The sequence below is a fragment of the Marmota flaviventris genome, chromosome 2, assembly GCF_047511675.1.
Source record: "Marmota flaviventris isolate mMarFla1 chromosome 2, mMarFla1.hap1, whole genome shotgun sequence".
Classification (NCBI taxonomy): domain Eukaryota; kingdom Metazoa; phylum Chordata; class Mammalia; order Rodentia; family Sciuridae; genus Marmota; species Marmota flaviventris.
The window spans coordinates 157,423,531-157,444,447 of record NC_092499.1 but is presented as its reverse complement, the minus strand read 5'-3'; the positions used below and the strand labels follow the sequence as shown (position 1 = coordinate 157,444,447).

Below are 20,917 nucleotides of genomic sequence, written 5' to 3'. Positions count from 1 at the left end.
CTCTAACTTGCAATCCTCCTGCCTCAGCCTTCCAAGCCACTGGGATTACAGGCATGTGGTACCAGGCTCAGCTTTCTTTTAAAGCGTAAATTTAAAAAGAAAGTTAAAAGACTCGGTTTAGTTGACTTTAATTTCGAACCATACGCCTCACCACCAAGTGCTCTTAAAAAATAGCAAAAGCACAGAGGCTGAGCCAGGCCGGGATTAGCTCGGACTCCGCGATCCTGAGGCTCTAAAGAAGGAAGACTCAGAATCCCTGTCGAGGGGCGGCTGGAGGGACAAGAGTGCGTGATTATTCCCAGACTCTGCCCAGGGTTCTCTGGGAATGCCGCCTGCGTTTTCTGCTCTAGGTTGCGTCCCCGCAGATCCGAAACGCGCACCTGCGGGACCCGAATTAGACTTTTCATCTGCTTGTTTAATTTTCCAGTGGAGATTCTGAAATGTGTGGACCCCGGGGACATTCCAGCCTGTTGCACTTTTCGTTTTGCACCCAATTCCCTGAAACCTTTTCATCAAATATCAAAGCGACGCACGAGGCGAAGCGACGGTAGCTTCAAGGATAGCACTGTTAACTGAGCCTCTAGGTAACTCGCAGCCTGAACTTCGGGTGCTGAGTTCACGGTTCAGGTGGTAAACCATTGAGAGTACTCACCCTCAAACCTCTCCGCTGCCAGCCCTCCTACCCCCAGCCACCCGAAGGGCATATACCCACTTTGCGCTTCCTCTTTGTCTCACACATTCGACACAGAGCTTGCCTCTCCTTTCCCTGCCTTAAGGTACCTGGCTCAGGTTCCGAGGCCGCTCAGGAACCCTCACAGCTCTTCTGCCTCCGTGGGCGTCCAGCCCCAGGCAGAGGAGTCAAGTCCGGCATGCATCCTCTGCTGGGTGGCTTCCGCGCCGCTGGAAGCCACACTTCACTTTGTCGCAAGTAGTATCCAGGGCTCGAAAAACTACTGTGCCAAACCCAGCTACGCAAAAATGCGGAACCCGCGAGCTCTTTACCTCTTTGCTTTCACCGCTGACCAGTAGCTGCCCCCAGACCCTGGAGAGGATCAAGCTGCATCCGCGGAGGTGGAAGAGACGTTTATTTTTCTTCCGCAATCCCACCTTTGGGTCACCTCTCCCCTGGTCTAGCAGGCTGCACTGGAACCCGCGGAGCCCAGCTGGGGGCCGACAGGGGGCGACAAACTGTAAGATTTTTCCTAGTGGCCGGCTGGGCAGAGGGCTGCAGAATGCTGAGTGGTCCCGACCAAGAGAAACTGGCTCCCGGGAGCGGAGGGGCAGCAGGGGGTGAGGTGAGGACCCCGCGCGTTCTTTTATCCCAGAAAGTCTCCCAGGCGCATCCCTCCCAAATCTTTCCCCAACACTTTTTTTCAGCTAGGGTCGGCCTTCCCTGGAAGGAAAGGGGTGACGTCCTGACTTCATTTCTTTGCCCGCGCCCCGCGCTCTGCTTGGCAGAAGCAGGTTGGATGTTCCTCCGAGAGGGTAATTGGAGAGAACCAGCTCTCAGAACAGTACGACTTGCTTTACTTGGTTTTTGAGAGTGCCTGTCGACTCACCTACAGGGGAAAGAAACGACCTTAGCTGCTTTTGCGAATCACCAGAATGCACTGGATTGAGGTTTGGATGCTGTGTTTCTCGTATCTCAAAGACATCACGGTATAAGAATCCACCTTTCTTGGTATCCCTTGTCTGATTTGAAATTCGGACAACAAACCTCCAGTTCAGAGGTTAACAGGTTCCAAAATGCCTAGAGGGAACTGAACAGGTTATGTTATCTCCACTCTCCAAAGCCTCAGAGTATCCAGCAGGTGTCCCGTGTAGTCAATGTCCTCTGCTTGGTGCCTTCGCAGAACCCCTGACTCTAGCCTGCCCACCATAAATCCAAAGCTTTCCTTGGATCCTTACCCCAACACTGCACCGTTCTGACAGGCCTTATCTTCCATATGGGTTTTCCCCGCTCCCAGTCTTGCATCCTCTCGCTCATGCACTGACCCCCCAAACATCTCTCCCGTCCTGGCGAACTTCCCACGGCTCCCAGAGGGTGCCAGAGTGTAAGAGTCTATTCTTTGGAACCTGCCCTCCCCTTTCATGGGTTAATCTTGCTCTTTGCCCCAGTTTCCGCCCCTCTGGGACTTTGTGCGCCATCTCCCGAGAGTCTAGGATTTATGGCTCAGACCCTTCAAACTGACACTTTAGGATAGGTTGATTAAGAGCCAGCGATGCTCTCTGGCCCCGCAGTCGAGAGAAAAAAAAGTCTGGGACTCCACTCTCTTGGCTCCCCCAGCAGCGCCTTGGAAGACATCAGTGCGCAGGCGCGGCGGGAGGCCCAAGGCTACTCTCAAGAACTATACCTGGAAGGATTGTGTTTGGGGAGCTGGATGTTTTCTTGTTTTCGGAGGAGTGCTGTAAATGCTTGGAAGTACCTGGAACCCCCTCCTAAACTCTTTCTATTCTGGTGCTTTCAGCTCAAAGTACTCAGAGTTTTGTCCGCGCGCTCGAAAATCTGACGTCCTTGGTCAGTTCAGGTGCAAAATAAAATATTTTCCCTTTCACTTGCTTTCTCCTGGCCCCCCTCCGCATGGCTTCTTCTGAGACTCTCACAGTTAGCAATACAGATTGGCAGGTTGAAGAAGAGTAGAAAAGATTTGGCGTTTGGGCTGGGGGTATAGCTCAGTTGGTAGAGTGCTTGTCTAGCATGAATAAGGCCCTGGGTTCAATCTCCAGCACCACCAGCACCAGCACCCAAAAAGATTTGGCGTTTATCGCCAAAGAATGCAGGGATCCCCAAACCCCGCTTAAATGAAGGTCAAAGAACCATTCTGTGGTTTAGCAGAGACCTCTTGGAGGCTGCAGGTGCTGGGGAAAGGCGAGGCCAGACCGACTCAGGATGAAGGGTCGGGATTACACTACCTGAAAGGGACTATTCTTCTGGCCTATGCTGGAGCTTTGCGTTCGGTCTCCTGTGAATGGCCAGGACACACTTGGGGACCAGAGGCAGCAGATCGGAATCTCTTTCCTGTCTGCTCCCTATGTCACCTCTTTGAGGGAAATGAGTTCTGGTGGGTGGGCCGCAAGACAGAATCTGGAATGTGCCTCTCTCGGGTCATTGAAATTGCTGTCTATTTCAAGGGAGCGGGTGGATATTAGACATAAAAATTTCCTGAGAGCAGCGCTGGGGAGTAGACCAGAAATGGGATACCCAGGAGTCAGCTCCCCAGGAGCCCTGTATCAAACTAGATCCTCACTCTCCTCTTTCACCTTGACGCTCACACCCAGCTCGGGTATGACCCCACTCTTGCGGAGCTCCTGCCCAGGAGGAGACTTCACCCTAAACACCTTGCCGTGATCAACTTTTACCCTCTGAAGTCTCGTTAGTAACGATGGTAGAGGTGGTAATAAAACTAAAACCCAAACTAGTACTAGTACTAACACACATAATCAGTTTGAAATGACTTCCCAATCATCCCCAAAGCCAGAGAAGGAAGGGGCTGCAAAGGTCTGGGAGCAAGTGCCCTGTCCTAGGTCCAGCTGGGTTTGGAAATTGGGGCGGTGTGTGTTTTTGGAGTGTGTGTGTGTGTGTGTGTGTGTGTAAAAGGGGGAGTGCTGGTTCCGGAGGGGGGTGGAGAAAAGCCGGGAGGACAGAAGGAGGAGGTAGAGTTTCAGGGCGGGGAGGGGGGCGCCTGGGCGCAGTGACGGGAACCAATGAGCTGCCAACTCGCGCGTCTTCTGCGTGACTGCAGAGATTGACGTGAAGGACACGTCAAATTGATTCCCGCACGCTGCAGCTTCCCGGTCAGACGAATTTCTCCCAATCGGATGAAGTTCACCCTGGGCCTGGGGTCGCGGGCGTGGAGAGTGTCCTGGGAACGGGCGACAGAGGCGGGGGCAAGTCCTGGGGCGGGCAGTGGCGCGCTCCGCAGCGGCGCACTGCGCGTCTCCAGCCCGCGGCCCGCCCGCCGCGGATCTAGGCTCGCGCACGCCCTCCCTCTATGCCTCTCCGGCGGTGGCGGCGCCCGAGCTCTCCCGGACTGCTCCGGGCCCAGCCCCCGCCGCTCCGGCGCCAGGCAACTGGTTGGCTCACGCGCTATGGGTAAGAGGCGAGAGGCAGGCAGGGCGCGGGAGGGCTGATGGGGTGGGTCGCGACTCTGCGCCTCCCTGCCCTCTGCTCCGCTTTTCCTGGGCAAAAACAGTTCTGGGACCCTCATTCTCCTCGTATCCCCAGCCCTCGAGGAGCAATTCCTCAAGTTGGGGAGGGGGTCTCAAGTAGGCGCGCCCAAAGTAGAGAACCCGCATTGAATGCTAGAGCGCGCAGTGAGCCCCTCGGCGATCCCCAAGACTGCTCAGCCTCTTAGAGCTGGACCCAGGCGGTTTGCCTCCGGACTCTGAGCTGTCTGGGGATCTGTGGGTCACCTTCCGAGGCGCGCCTGGGTATATCGCCAGGCGTGGACATCCTTAGCTAACCCATCGGTGTTTTCTCCCCCTCCTGCTCAATTCTCGACCGGCGCGTCCGCAGAGCAGACCTACGGCGAAGTGAACCAGTTGGGCGGCGTGTTCGTCAATGGCCGCCCCCTGCCCAACGCCATCCGCTTGCGCATTGTGGAATTGGCACAGCTGGGCATCCGACCCTGTGACATCAGTCGGCAGCTTCGCGTCTCCCACGGCTGCGTGAGCAAGATTCTGGCGCGCTACAATGAGACGGGCTCCATTTTACCCGGGGCCATCGGGGGCAGCAAACCCCGCGTTACCACCCCCAACGTAGTAAAGCATATCCGGGACTACAAGCAGGGAGACCCCGGCATCTTTGCCTGGGAGATTCGCGACAGACTGCTGGCCGACGGCGTCTGCGACAAGTACAACGTACCCTCGGTGAGCTCCATCAGTCGCATCCTGCGCAACAAGATTGGCAGCCTAGCGCAACCCGGGCCGTACGAGGCAAGTAAGCAGCCGCCGCCGCAACCTGCACTGCCTTATAACCACATCTACCAGTATCCCTACCCCAGCCCGGTGTCGCCCACCGGCGCTAAGATGGGTAGCCATCCTGGGGTGCCGGGCTCGGCGGGCCACGTCAGCATTCCGCGTTCATGGCCCTCGGCACATTCGGTCAGCAACATCCTGGGCATCCGGACGTTTATGGAGCAAACAGGTCAGTCGTGGTGCCTTCTGAAGCCCTCTACTAAAGGACAGACTTGGGAGCGGGCAGATATGCGGGTGATGGGTTATACTCGCCCTCGTTTTTAGACTGATTCTGGCTCAGGAAAGTGTTGGGGGGAAGCTGAGGGTCCAGATCCTTCTGTGGGAGCCCTCGGACATCTTGAACTTTTTATGACAAATATGGAAAATATTTCCCAAGTGGAAGAGTAGTCGCCGACCACAAATCCGAAGGCCTGAAATTGCATTTTTTTTTTTCATTTTACAAAAAGAATACAAACCCCTATCGCCAAATCTAAACCAAACAAACTTCTCAGGCCATTCTGCTACCCTATCTTTAGCTTTCAGGATCCCTCACAGTTACCCAGTATTCTGTCCACCCTCCCAGACCTAGGGGGCTCTTCTGAGAAAAAGGAGTCGTGTGGTCAGTCTTGTCCAGTGTCCTAGATTTCTATCAGGTTCCCTTGCAAGTCCTGCGACAAGTTCAATGTACCCTTGGTGAGCTGGAGTTGCCAGTAATGGCCACCACCTGCTGCAGCTACAGTCACAGGACTTGCCCTTTGACTGTAATTAAAACATAACCAGCTGTTGGTCATCTCTGGTGAAGTGAAAAGTGGGAGGTTTGGGACAACTATGGTGTCTGCCTATGGAAGGTCATGTGTGGACCAAATCTGGCTGTCTTCATACAGCTGACAGGGGAATGGTGTTCTCTTATGGTAGTAGAGTCAGTAGGAGGGTAAGAAGCAAAATCCATCATAGCCCTGGAGGAAAAAGGGGCAGCTTAAAAGAAACTTGAATGCTTTTACCCTTGTTTCAGCGGGGCAGACCTCTCAGCATACTGTTTTTCCTGGGGCTCTAACACAGTCTGAGCTGTGGCGGAGTTACCTCTCAACCAGCAGCCGCTAGGCCAGTGCTCAGATCTGGAGCTTTCCCTCTTTTCCCCCAAGTGCACATAGGCGCTAGGAGCAGCTGTGTGCCTGGAACACTTCACTGGGTCCCAGGACTGACTCCTCTTTTAGAGTATCAGGATAGAGCTATCTATTTCTCAATCCCCTATACGCTTATTGAAACGTTAAAATATCTACACAATATTCGGCAGGCTGCCACGAATTTGAACTTGGATCTTTCAGAAATGCCGTCTTTGGAGAGTGGAATTGGTCTGCCTTGGCCTGGTGTGTCTGGTCCCTGACCCCTTGGGCCGCGGGTTTCGTGGGAAGCGGGTCCAGGGCTGAGAGAAGCGGAGATTAGGCCCCTTCACCTTTCTTTCTCCTAGCCAGCTAGGAGTGAAAGCGAAACCCGGGTCCTGCTGCTTCTCTGCTTCCATTGCTCCCTGGATTGCTTGACCATCTCCAGGTGTTCCAGTGGACGCCTAGTTGAGCCTCTGGATACTAGCCTGGGTAGTTGATTGTTGGCGCGTGTCTGGGTTGGAGAGTCAAGCCTAGATTCGAATGCGCGTTTTAATCCGTTTTGTGTCCGCAGCAGGGGCCCTGGCCGGGAGCGAAGGCTCCGCCTATTCCCCCAAGATGGAAGAGTGGGCCAGCGTGAACCGCACGGCCTTCCCTGCCACCCCAGCAGTGAATGGGCTGGAGAAACCTGCCTTGGAAGCGGACATTAAATATACTCAGGTAACCAGGACGCAGGGGAGGTAGGTGACTTGCACTAAGGGTCTCCCAGGAGAAGTCTGCCTGGCAGGCAGATCTTGTGTCTGGCGCCAAGCAGAAAATTTTTGTACTTTCCTCAAGAGCCATAGTTTGGGGGAGGCTGGCTTTTGAGGGGATTGATTTGCCTTTTGCCAAGGTTCCTATGGTAACAAAGCTGGAAGTTCCAGACCACACTCCAATGGTGTGTACCATGACTTCTTTTTCTTTTATTATCGTTTATAACGTTTGAATAGATTTATAGAAATCATTTTACCAAAGAAAGAGTCCTTACTAGGAAAACCAGAGACCAGGCCTTGTGTAGGGGCAGCAGGGTGAAGTGAAGACCCCACTCCACAGGTCAGCAATCGCGTGTACTGGAGAAGATAGGGTCTTCTGACTCTCTACTGACTCTCTGTGCCTCTTTACCCCGCAGTCCGCCTCGGGCATCTCGGCTGTAAGCGGCTTCCTCCCGGCCTGTGCTTACCCAGCCTCCAACCAGCACAGCGTGTACAGCGCGCCAGGCGGCGGGTACCTTGCCCCGGGCCCGCCTTGGCCACCGGCGCAGGGACCCCCGCTGGCACCCCCAGGGGCCAGCGTCACAGTACACGGCGGGGAGCTTGCCGCAGCAATGACCTTCAAGCATCCTAGCCGAGAAGGTGAGGGGCACAGGCTGGGAGGGGATCAGATGAAGGGGTAAGGAAGGGTGGAGAGGAGAAGGGTGAGCTACCAAAAAGGAGCGGTGGAGGTGGGGGGATAGAGCAAAGAGAAGGAGCAAGAGGAGGAAAGCCGCTGGGCATAAATTCTTGCTTTAAGTTTAAGGTTAAGATATTAATCTTGTCCCTTCTTGAGCAAATTCATTTCCAACAGGTGTTCCTAAGAGGCACCTGATGTTGAGGGAGGTCCTGACTCGTAAACAGTGGGGAAAGAGGGTCAGTTCTGCAAACAGGACTCCTGGGTTTGGATCTGCTTCTTGTATTTTGGCCAAGTTATTGCTCCTCTCTGGGCCTCAATTGCTCCATTACCAGAAGAGCCTAGAAAGCACCTTCCAGGCCCACATTTCTGTGACCTGCTAAATTTTTATTTAATCCATGGTCAGGGTCATGAGGGGCATCTTCTTATCCTGCCCATCAAAATTTGATTTTCCCTTTAATATGGGAAAAGTTTATTCACACATGAGTTTCCATTTTCTTCCTTTGATGAAAGAAATGGTTGGATTTGCTATTTTTGAACCTGCCTGTGTTTAGATTCTGATCACCAGAGATTTGCAGTTTCACCTCCTTTGGGGCCAAATAAGGAGGAGGCTGACATCTCAGGGGGTCCCAGCCTCAGCAGAGAAGGGGACAGGGCACAGGACCTGAAGGATGGAGTGGGGCCCAAAAGATATTCCTGAATTACGAAGAGACCTTTACCAGTTGATTTGCCTCACACCTGCTGAGTGTGTGGGGGTGGGTAGTGGTGGCAGGTGGTAGTCGACTGGCAGGTGACCTGAGGGGCTTCCTCCTTGTTGCCTCCTAGACAAAAATTGCTGTTTCCAAATAGTCTTGGTGAGATAGGATGGCATTTATCTATGTGTGTGTGTGTGTGGGGGGGGGAATTAAGTGCCATCCGTAGCAGTAAAGGAAAAAAACAGCTTTCTTATTTCTACCTTTTCTAAAACATACACATCCTGGAATATTAGCATATGCTGATTTGCCTAATTATAGACAAGCAAAATAAATTTACAAAAATTGAGAATTAGAACTCCTTTAACTTTTAAGTAACAGGATAATACCACTTGTTCATTTAGAGGAAAACTCAGATGAAGGAAATTTTAGAAAGAGACACCCATCCTCTGTGAAACCCAGGGATTCTGTTGAAATTAAAATAAAAATGGAATTTTTATCGTTGCACAAATAATTTTACTGAGAAGGTACATTTAAATTAAAAAAAATAAATCTACAAATTTAAATGATTTCTGCTGGGTTGACCCCAAGGAAAGGAAGACTTAGAAAAAGGACCCAGTGTCTTTAAAAGATGCAGTCATTTTCCAATAGAGCCACTTTGTTTTGGAGGCACTTCAGAACTCCACAGTATAAATAAATTTGTGAAGTGTAAATAATTAACAATCCAAAGGTAAAATGTAGAATATTCTAAACTACTTCTACTAAATTTGGGAGGGATGTAACTTTAACAGTTTGGCTTATAGTTGATTGACTTTCTTTGGTAGATATTACATTGGCGATTATAATAATAATAATTTAATGTTATGATCCTTACAGTTCTTTAAAAGGTTCAGGTAAAGGATCAAGGACTAATTCAGGTCCATCAATAATAATGATTTATTAAATGTTTTTTGTTCAAAGAGCATAAAATAATTATTTATTATGTGTCTATTTTCACAGCATGAGAATTATATATACACTTGGGTTATGAATTTTTTGATAGAAAAACTGACTTCGACCCCTGCCCCAACTGGTCCTTGAAAAGATAAAGTAATACAAATTACTGTCACTTATTTTCTAATCATTTCTTGAAATTAATATCTTCAAAGAAACCTAACCCATAAGATAGTTTGTTGTCACTAATTGCTCAGTTTTTTATGGTAAGAATAGCATTCACTAAATTTGTTTTCGGTAGAAAAAATTTCATTAGAAAAACTGAAAACAAGTGAATATCATGAATGCTCAGTAAAAATGCTTTGGATCATCTAGTGCATACACATGACAATGACACATTCACATATATATGTATATGTGTGTATATATATCTTGCGTATATATGCACATATAAATATATATATCCTTCAAATTATACATAGGTACAGTTAAACATCTTATAGTTATCAGAAGGAAAGCCTTTTCAAATGCCAAATTATGCATCACAATTTATTAATTTTATTTTGGGAAAGGTAATGGGTTTGGGTACTCTACTATGTAGGCAAGAAAATATGATCTACATTTCCCATCCCCTGAAAGAAAGCTAAATCTTAGGCACTGAGAAAAGAATAGGAAAATCCACTTCATCTTCGTGTGGAGGGGCTAATGTTCTATAAATTTAACAGTTATCCAAATGTCTTCATAGCTGGGGGAGACCCCCTCCTAAAGTGAAAGACCCACCAGACCCCCACCAGACATTCCCTCAAGACAGCTAGTATTTGCAGCAGTATTTTTAGCAACCACCTTACTGTCAGGGTTTAAAAATCCCTCACAGCAGGTTTTGGGAAGACTAAAGATTTGGAAATCAAATCTGTAAGATATTGTATACATACATACAAAGAAAATGTGTTGTCTATATTTGTTAAAGGTAACTTGCAGCTTTCTCCCAGTTATCTCTGCTTCAAGATTAGTTTTTAGGAGATCCTAAAACGATTTTTTGTGTGTGAGGGATCACTAGAGCGCTGGCATCCGTTCACCATAGAACTCCCCTGTCAATGCCGGGCTCTTTTGACCTAGCTCTGGGAGACTACTTCCCAGATCACCCGGACCTCTGTTGAAAGGTCCCCGTGCAGTGGCCAGTTGCGGTCCCTGTATTTTAAAAAGGTCTGTCCGTATTCCTTACCCCACCCTGCCCAAGCTGAGTAAATGAGCTTGCAGAGCTCCTAACAAGGGTTTATGCTTCCGAATCCCCCAGACAAACTCACCCACATTTCCTTGAGTCTTATGATAGGAAATAGAATGGAATGGAAGGGGAGAGTGGGTCCCAGGGAGGGATTACAACAGAAAGAACTAAAAACACAGCAGGATTGGCCCCTGAAGGTGGGGTGGAATCTAGCTGGGGGATCCCACGTGTTTATTTTTCAGGAGCCCATTTTCTTGCTTGTCTCTAAGGTAATCCGCCTTTGGTAGAAACACCTCCTCCCCCTCAGATGTTTTCTAAACAAGTCCTCACTTTGAAGTGTGTGTATAGGGTGAAAAGAAAAGGTCTCAATACTTCCTTGACTTGGCAGTCACAACTGTGTTTAGGAAAGAGCTGAAAGGTGGAGAAAAGCCCAGAAGTCTCTTTCTATTGGTCTGTAGATCTCTTTAAAATCTCTTCGAAACCAAATGTGTGTGTGTGTGTGTGTGTGTGTGTGTGTGTGTGTGTGTGTTTCTCTGGCACTTGAGGTGTGGGTTCTTAGTTCAGGCAGTCACAGCAAGTTGTGCCTGGGTCTGGGGTGAGAACTTATGCTGGAGAGAAGAGGGAGGGGGCAGGTGGGTGAGGGAGACTTCTTTCTCAATCCGAATTGAGGCTTCTAAACTCTTCCTTTAAAGGAGGATTTATTGGCGGAAAAACAGAAAATTGAAAATAGGCCCCTTTAGGTATAAACAGCTTGTGCCTTCTGGTGCAGGAGAAGCTGAGCGCCCGGGACCGGGAAAGGAAAAATAGGGTTGCACAATCATAGCGTCACTTTTTGGCTTCCAGTAGCAAAACTTGGGCCCCTTCCCAAAACCCCAAATAATAGAGCAATACACAGAATACCGCCTGATCTGGCAAGCTGACTGTCACTTAATACAGAGGCCCGTCAGCCCTAGGACGTGCTGTGCAGGCAGTGGTGAGCGCATCTGGATCCCCAGATCTCGTGGGTACAAGGAACTCTGCAGCTCCCTCAAAGCGTAACCTCTTCCTGTGTCAGAGGGCTTCAGGCTGCACCCGGCAGGAATATTTGTTTGTTGGCTCTTTTCCCACATGATTTTCCCCTGTGCCCACCTCAAGAGCGCCCGGAGCTGAGCCGCTGGCATCAGCGGAGATGATTACGCCTTGCACCTGTATGCTCAGTTGCACTGCGAAGATGTCAGCTCTTGGCTTCTGTCCGCTCCTGTCGGCTCCTCTCTGGTGGAAGCCTCCATTGGATCTGAAAACCTCTCTCTTCCTGCGTCAGTCACCTTTTTTACTAAGCGGGTGGTGACAGAGTTGAGAGGTAAAAGAAATAGCATCCGGTGTTCACCACCAGGAGTTAATGGTGGTCCAAGTGACCATTTATGAGATCCACTTGGCCAGCTCCCCTTATACTTGATTCCCTTAACCCACGAACTTCTAAGTTTTCAATTCTATATAGAACGGTGGTAAATAATGAGTTAAAGGGAGAGGGAGGGGCGGGCATCTATGGGCTCATGAGGCCTTTGGAGAGCACTAAGCAGCGAGCGCATCCAGCCGCCGTCCTGCAGGCATCCTGGCTCTCTCTTGGCAAGGTGCTAGGCAGTGACCCAATGATCCTGTGCTTCCTCCTACAGTGGCCGACCGGAAGCCTTCCAGTCCAGGGGGCAAGGCCCCCGACGCCCTCAGTAGCTTACATGGACTTCCCATCCCGGCCTCCACCTCCTAGGGGCAACTCTTCCCCAGCCCCAGCCTGAGCCTGAGGAAACTGCGGACGGCCGGGCGGCCCAGGGCGCGCAGCTCCTCCCTGCAGCGGTGGCGCAGCGAGACCCTAGGACACACAGAGGAGGAACCGACCTGGGCTGGCGGGGACACATTCAGTCAACCCTGGCTACGTTCTGCCTCTAGCCTGGCCAGCACAGTTTCTTTTTGGGCCGGGGTATTTTGACTTTTCTGAACTTTGGCTTTAGACCATTGCACCGTCGTCACGATTCTTGCTCCGACGTGGCGTCCCTTGCCCTGCCAGACTCAAATTTCTTTTTCTTTTTTTTGTCATCTTTTTCTGCTCTTCCTCCTTTCCTCCTCCCACTTCTCTTTCTCTCTCTCCCCCTTTTCTTTCTTTCCTTTTTCCTTCTTCCATCTCATCCTACTTTACCTTTCTCTCCCTCCCTCTCTTGGCTTTGCCCTCTCCCCCACCTCTTTCCTTCTATTTTTCCCCTCCTCCCCTTTCCTTTGGTTCATCCCGATGGTCCATGCTCTTCCCTTTCTTTTTACCCCTTTTATCTTTGGGGGCTTTATTTCCTTTCATCTGTACAGCTTCCCTAACCCTGTACCTTTCCCTGTCTGGAAAGCCCCAGACCAGTCCTGTGACAGTTCCTTCTCTGAAGCCCCCAACCCTTTGAGTCCCTTAGGTCTAAGGGGTCTTGGAACTTAGAAAGTGGACAGAGAAGCCACAGCACTCCCCCCTGGTCTTTTTTTTTTTAGTGCTGGGAATGGAATTCAGGACCTGGTACCTGCTAGACAAGCCTTGTATCACCTAGTTACATCCCCAGCCCGGCCATAGCCTCATTTTATACTTTTATAACCAACCAAAACACAACCTCGATGGTCAAATTAATTGTCTTCCTTCCTTAGTATATTGGTGGAAGTCTATATTTTCTCAGTGCTTGGTGGCTGGGCTTCTCTTTACTTCTGAGATGATGTCACCCCAAAGAAGTTTGGGGTAAGAGTAAGGGACAGAGTAAGGGACAATGGGGCTGTCAGTGTTTTCAGTAATTAGAAAACTAGGGATCCTGGAGGAGCCCCCTCCCACCCCTCAACTCTCAAAACTTGGGTAACTGACAGATGGTAAAGGTATTGGCATTGATTTTGGTGTTCAGGGACCAGAATGATTGCTAACTTAAACACAAACTGCTTCCAGGTACCAAGGTTCATTTGGGCTTCTTGTTCAAAAAAGTGGGTGGGTGGGCTCAGAAAGTGTCTGCTAGAGCTAGATACATGGGCTATTCATTGATTTCAAGTCCAGGCGCATTGGTGGTGGGACCCTGGGGGTATAATGCAATTGTGTAATCTTAAAAAGATCATTGGTGAAGAGTCTGACATCACCTGTTAAATATGGATGCCTTTGAATAAAGGAAAGCATCTGAAACTTACTTGGTAAGGGTGAGCAAGCCTGTGTCCCTGTGTTGAGTTTTGTGTACTTATCACAAAGCTACCCCAGCCCCTGACTTCAAGGGATGAACACTAACAGAGGAAATTATTTAATTGGTTTATTCATGAGCATTTGCAACCCTGGTTGGGCAACAGGTAGGAAGAGAAAGTGGAATGAGTATTTGTTAATGGGTGGGCACCCCTGATGTACCTGACAGCTCCTTTTCCCCTTTGTTATGGGCTTGATTTCTAGAGTTCTAGAAAATGCCAGATGAGCCATGGGGAACTGAGATAGACAATATGCAGAAATCATCCTAAAGTGGGCAAAAGGCAATGAACAACAACAAAGGGCTTCCCCCACCCCCAGAACATTTCTAACATTCTAGAAGCTAAAGGAAATTATCTCAGGTTACCAAATAATCTTTTTTTTTTTTTTTCAACTACAAAGCAGTTTCTGGCTGGTGGTTTTGTTTTTCCTCCTCGTTTGGTTTTCTAAAACTGATGGAAGAGATTTTTGAATTGAAGTTATTGCTTGTAAGTGGAGCTGCCTGCTTGTGCATGGTTTGCTCTGGACCCATCAAGAAAACCAGTGGGAAATGGTTTTCATTGCACCTTTTTTTAAGCTACAGTACCTATTTTTTTTTCACATAGATATATTTCTTCTCAAGTTTTCAAAGCCTCTTGTCTTTGAAAAAAGTTCCATTTTATAGACAGGGTATACTAAAGGGCTGGGATTTAGTTTATTTTTTTGTAGACCATATAGCAAGCTGTGATTCACAGAGCTTGGAAATGAAAAATGGGTGACTTCTGCTCATTTAAGAATCAGGACTGAGACATGAACTTGGAGATGGGAGTTGTCAGAGTTCTGAGTGCCAGCTTCTCTAAGATGGTCAGAATGATGTGAAAAGAAGTGTTTTCCCCAAGTGCCTGTGCCCTCAGCCTGCCTTTGTGTGATACGATGAATATCACATACTCAGTCATGGCATTACAGACAGGATTTTTATGTGTCCATCTTGCTGCCTGGAGAAGTACTGGCATGCTTAGGACGGGCAAGACGTCACAATACTTTCTGAAGAAATGAGAAGCATTCATACAACAGTCTCTATCTTTGACTTGTCACCACCTCGTTTCTCTGCCACTTTTCATTTCTGTGTTCAGGCTGCTTAGGGTTAAGAGGGAGAAGACCTGGGAAACACAACCCAGAGTGATGAAAGGTGCCTATATTTTCAATGGCAGCTGCAAAGGAAAGTTTTTTCCCACATCTGTCCTCTAGAGTCTTTATGTCCTGTGGCTAAAGGTGAGTTTTTCAGAGTTCTTTTCATTGACAGAAGACAGGTGGCCTTCAGTTACAGTGCAAGCAGACTTTGGCATTTCATGTAAGATACAGAGAGGGGAGCATACCTTTTCTTTTGATACTGGCTATGGAGAATCCCAATGAACTTGGCTTAAATTCCACTGCATGAACACAGAAGGCTGTGACCTCTCTGTGCCTCTGTGTTCTCATCTGTGAAATGCACACTTCAAATGCAGTAACACCTGCAATGACCTGGCCTGTGGGGAGATTGGCAGTGGCATTGCTTCACCTCTCTTTAGGTGTTAAAAAGGGATTTGTTGCTGGGGTGGTGGTGGTGGACTGAGGGTGTAGCTCAATGCTAGAGTACTTGCCTAGCATGCATGAGACCCTGGGTTCCACCACCAGGAAAGAATGAACACACACACACATTTAGAGGAATCATTAGTAAGGTTGATGAGGGACCCAGGATTTAAATACTTTTCAAAGGATCCTATTGGAAGATTGAATATTTTTTTTCTTCACGCATATGAATATGTGACAGCATTGCAAACTTCTAATAAAATTATATAGTACCATGTCAGGTAGAAAAATTTGAGAAAGAATCACTTCTTGGGCTGGGGTTGTGGCTCCGTGGTAGAGTGCTTGCCTGGGTTCGATTCTCAGCACTGCATATAAATAAATAAAATAAAGGTCCACTGACAACTAAAAATATTTTAAAAAAGAATCACTTCTCAAAGGTAGCTTATCTTTGCACTAGCACCTGTCTTTTATTATTTTTTTTAAATTTAGGAATAAAATTGAGATAGGTAAAAGGGATATTTGTATCATATTTTAAAAATGTAGAGATCCCAAAGAAATTAAACAAAGAGACATATCTGTGCTTTGATGGTTTTGAATCAATGAGAGTCATATAAATCCAACATTAAGCTCCATCAGCATTGAGACATTAAAAAGGGAACTAAGCTGGGAGTGGTGGCATACACCTGTAATCCAGGTGCTCAGGAACCTGAGGCAGGAGGATTAAAAGTTCGAGGTCAGCCTGGGCAACTTAGTGGAACCCTGTTTCAAAATAAAATAAAAAGGGCTGGGGGTATAAAACAGTGTAGAATGCCCCTGGGTTTAATGTCCAGGAAAACACATACATACATTTTTCAAAGAAACTTTCGTTTCTTTCTACTTTCATCTCTCTCCTTAAAGGTGGATATTTTATAAACACAGGAAAAAATATGCATGCAGTGGAGTATGTGTTTCTGTCCATCTGCTATTTAAAAGTGCACACCAAAATGTTGTGCAACACACACAGATATGGTGTGCAGATCTGCTCTCTGCATACCAACAGCTTTAGCTCCACCACATTCACTTTATTCTCTTGAATGGATGCATATCAACAAGGGTTTATTAAAACCACTGTATTTGTTAAGAGGGCCAGCTTCCTGCTTTCAATGAATAAAGATAGGATTTTGTTGCCTTCATTGTTAGGGGAAGTACTTAGAGTGGATTGTAATAACTTCCCTGGGAAAGGTGGCTGCTTTTTGGCAAGGAGGAGGGAAAGCAAACCAAAGGAGAGAAGACTGGAGGGACAAGAGACACAGAACTTTTGTCCTTTTGGAAGATATCTGGACTTTTTCTATAGACCACTGAAGGGCATTGGGAGCTGGGGAAGACAACTTTCTTCCCCTTTAAAAGGGAGTCAGGCTCTTTTGTCAGAAAGAGAAACAGAGGCAAAAGAGTGGGGGGAAACAATAAATATTGACATAGATAAAGTTTGAATATCTAATATTGGTACAAACATCCCTTTTACCTATCCCAAATCACTGAAATCCTCCATGGGAATTAACCTCTTGATGGGTGAATGCTGCTCCCTGACAACTTTATTTCCCTCATTTGCCTGCTTTTTTTTTTGACTCCTGCAAAGAGATTGGGATTTATTCGATTGAACTGTGATCTGAGTAAAGCACACTGTAGATTTCCTGGCATCAGCTCCCTGACTAGAATTACATTGGCCTGGGTTTCTTTTCAAAAGGAATTCTACCTGCTCCGTGTTATGCTGGATGATATGAATTTAGAATCTTGCCAGAATGTGCCTGAGGAACTCAGTTGAAAGGATCCTGCATCCAGACAGGCCATGTAATGAGAAACATTTGATTCCTTTCTTTTAATGGGTAGGAATTATGCACAAAATGCTATTCGGTCTTCACCTTGACCTTGCTGTCTGAACTATAGCCTCCCTCATTTGAAGAAATATCCTGTGGCTGAGATATCACTAGCTAAACCTTTGTATCTCAACTTAATTTTTTTTTTTCCGTTTTTGGATTTTCTTTTTCTTTTTTAAGGGCAGAACAAGGAGAAATCTCACTGTCTTCTTTTTCAAGGCCATAAAATGAGAACCACACATTTAGCCCCAATCCAACTTGGGAATTCTAAACACTTGGAACAATTGCACTCAATTTAGTCTAGTCCTTTCTTTGGAGTTGAAACCCCTGTTTCACTCTAAAGAGCTTTTTTTTTTTTTTTTTTTAATAGGAAGATGCAGCCTGTGATTCTCGTTGAAACACACATCTGTTTCTGGGCTGGCCAAATCCAAAAGTGGAATCCCAATTACAGTTTTCATGGGTGATAGAATTTCGACTGTATTACAATTTAACCACCTGGGTTGCCTCCACTCTCTTTTTTTCTTCTTAAGGATGAAATAAGCCGATCAAATGTTCATTCAGCTATTAAATTACATTTCCATCCTGTAACATTTATTTCCTTTTTCTCTGGTGAGATACACTGACTTGATGGATTATCTCCAGTGTCTTTTCTTATATTGACCACACAATTTTAGCTTTCAAGAATTCTCCCAATCTCTGGTAGATGTGGTTTTAGCTTTAAAGATTTTTATTTTACCCCAAACAAGAAAACAATTAAACAAAATCCTTTAACTAGGTAACTAGATGGTTTCAATCTAATGAAAAATGTTTTGGATAAGAACTAAAGATATTTGAATAATGTTTAAATGAATTAAGGAAATTGACTTTGGAAAGCTGAATTGGAACCTGAAACTTGTGAGATATGAAAAGTTAAAATGGTCCTTAGACTAACAAATTGTGATAGGATTAGTTTAATCTAGAAAATTAAAGGTATTATACTGGCCACCAGGGGGAGCACATATTGTTCCATGAGAATAAAGCAAAGATTATACTGAACACAAAAATATTCATCGTTCTGTCAAAGTTATAACCTTCCGGTTTTGAGCATATACTTGCGAAATAAATACTCTTTTGTTGTTTATATTATTAATATTGTTATCAATAACAAGATATTTGGACATGTGGCAAAAAAAGTGGACTTCTCTATGTTGTCTCATCGGACAAGCTGGTTGAGATGTTAATAGCCACTTAGAGATAAATTTCACTTCTAATTTTGACTCTATACATGTATTCAATTATTTGAATATAGATCAAGCAGTATGAGTTTTAAAAGCAAACTAATCTAAATTGATATTTTAAGAAAATGAAATCAATTTCATTTATATTTTGAAATTTTGATATTTTTGATGAATTATAAAAAATATGCCCCCTTTTAGTGATCCTCTTGAAGTTTTCAATCATTTAAAGCCACAATTCAATATTTTTCTGTGAGGGTTGATATATTACAGAGGCAAGAAAGGGCAAGAAAATGACTGTCTCCTCATTTTTGTATTTATTTTTAGGATAAAATTTAGAAAGAACATTACAATTGGGATGAAGAGAATTTTTTTCTTAAAGACAAAAAAAAAAAAAAAAAGCTGGGTGAGATAACGCATGCCTGTAATCCCAAGGATTCTGGAGGCTGATGTGGGAGGATCGCAAAATTGAATCCACCTTTATTAATTTAGTGAGACCCTGCCTCAAAATAAAAAATAAATTAATAAATAAAAAGGAATGGGATGTAGCATAGTGGTAAAGGACTTCTGGGTTCAATTCCCAGTTCCAAAAAAATGGAATGGAAAAAACAAAACAAAACCCAGGAGCCTTTCTTACCACCTTTCATGTGAATTTTCACATATTTTTGAATTTATACTGCCAGCTGTGGAGCACCCTTTTATAGGAAGCAGTATGGGGGGAGATGGGGATGTATGTGGTGACTGAGAGTTGTCTGGATCAAGTTTTGGTTTTGCCCTTTGCCAGGTGTTTCACTTTGGGTAAGTTTAGGCAAAACTTCCTGTCTCAGTTTCATCAGCTATTAAATGGGATGATACCTCCCTCTCTCAGCTGTTTTGAGGATTAAATTTAGTAATATTTTTAAAGAATAGAGACTTGCTTTGAGTCATAGTCAACTCTTATTAGTGTTGCTATGATTTTGGTTTTCTTTTTCTTTTTTTTTGTATATCAATATTATGTATATTATATATACATATATAATATACATTTTTAATTGTTGAATTAACTCATGTCACTGCCCTACAGACCCTAATTGCTGTACAACAAATTTGTGAAAGATCCAGAGCCCATCAAGACTGCTAATGCTGGTCTCCAAATTTACTGGAATAGTCAATAACACTAGAAGGGGCAGCCATTGTTAGCTACTAATTAAATCTGATAGCCCCAGGACATTAAGACTATTTGATGATTTTATGGCTATACCTATGAGGATTAATGGCGGGCAGGTACCCATCATTATTGCTCTGAAGTAGATTTTGTATGGAAAGTCCACTTAGATCAATTTTATGGGACCATTTTTTGTGTCATGTAACAGACCCAGAAACTGGTATACAGAAGCCTCTTCCTACTTGGGGAATAGGTTCATCTCAAGGCGACTGAAAGGCCTGTTATATTTACTGCTGATTTTAGGAATGCTGATTATGGGCAGCCATGTTGGGCCTTGACTTTTGTTTTTCTCTCTTTACCAAGTACACAGCTTTTGTTAAGACTAAGCTCCTCCCATCTCTGACTCCCTCCCTCTGGCTGGCTACCACTGGGGATACCAAGAGATAGCACACAAGCTTGATATCTTCAGGAAGCGTTACATGTAAAAATCTTCCCCCTTTGGAAAATTCTTTCAGACTTCTAGGGCCACCAAGAGAGGAAATGCCCTGTCCCTCTCAGGTGTTCAAAGATGCTCAAGGCCGAAAACACATACATATACACACTAAAAACTTGTGACAAAATAAATTAAGGATAGCTGTAGAATTCAGAATAATAAAAACACTCACAAGTAGTCATTAGATCTTCTTAGCTAACAATGCTTTTTTGCTTCAGAGAGTGTTCATGAATGCACTCCACATGTTTGTAGTCTTATCAATCATGTGTAAAGGGTTTCTATTAATTGAATATGGCAGTTTGGTTCTGATTCCAAATTATTTGGTGTTTATTCTCACAAACCGGATGTTTTGAAAAGTAAATAAAGACATTAAAAGATTTATAAAAAGACTGTCACACATTCTGAAGTGCAAAGTGTAAATGAATTTTTATAAGCATATGGATTTCATTGCTCTGATAATATGCATGAATATAAAAATTAAAAGAAAATGTGCTGGCTACAATGTTTTTACTTCTCCTTTAGATGTTGAAAACATTCAGAGGTCCCTAATATTCAAAACCAAGGAGACTCCTCTATCCTATGATGTCATATGAACCACTGGACACTGATTAATATTGTCCCCAAATGGTGTTTTTCCTGAAAGCAGCAGCAGAGTGGCATTTTCAGGTTGAATTTCTATTTTTAAGTACAATCTGTGGTTTATGGCCCAGACTCGTTTCTTCTTGTATAAACTTCCAGAGTGTGCTCAGCACACTATCTTTCTCTTTTACATTTGGATAATGCCATAGTCAAGCCAAACAGTTTAGCCTTCACAATAGTATTTACATGGAGGCAGAAGAGGTCTAAGTGAAGTAAAAAGGGCAGAGAAGCATATAAGGGTCCTCATGGCCACATGGAATGGATTCTGTCAAGAATGTAAAATAACATTTATATCTGAGTTGCGATTGAAACCAATGAAAGATCAACTAGTTCAGTCAAGATTGTAGCCAACATTTTATTTTTAGTTGTCATGATAACATAGCCTTAGAAAATTATTCAGGTTATGCTAGGCTTAGTCTCAGAAGAAATTTTGGCTGCGAGAATTTAATTTATTTTAGTTAAATAAAAACAAATTAGACTTTTTCCT

General features: G+C 45.5%; 1 protein-coding gene across 1 annotated transcript; it reads left to right on the top strand.

Moving 5' to 3' along the window:
• The first annotated feature begins 3,819 nt into the window (after positions 1–3,819).
• Positions 3,820–12,072, top strand: Pax1 (paired box 1). The gene is made up of 5 exons (XM_027922172.3): positions 3,820–4,093; positions 4,517–5,146; positions 6,634–6,776; positions 7,225–7,447; positions 11,981–12,072. Exons 1-5 carry the CDS (start codon positions 3,820–3,822, stop codon positions 12,070–12,072), a joined length of 1,362 nt encoding a protein of 453 aa, XP_027777973.3.
• The last annotated feature ends 8,845 nt before the right edge of the window (positions 12,073–20,917 follow it).

What these genes read in the sequence shown, in the direction of transcription:
- Pax1 (XM_027922172.3), top strand. Translation starts at nt 3,820, where the DNA reads ATGAAGTTCACCCTGGGCCTGGGGTCGCGGGCGTGGAGAGTGTCCTGG. An exon ending in GACGTTTATGGAGCAAACAG is followed by an intron (nt 5,147 to 6,633) that starts GTCAGTCGTGGT and finishes TGTCCGCAGCAG; the next exon opens with GGGCCCTGGCCGGGAGCGAA. An exon ending in CGGACATTAAATATACTCAG is followed by an intron (nt 6,777 to 7,224) that starts GTAACCAGGACG and finishes TTTACCCCGCAG; the next exon opens with TCCGCCTCGGGCATCTCGGC.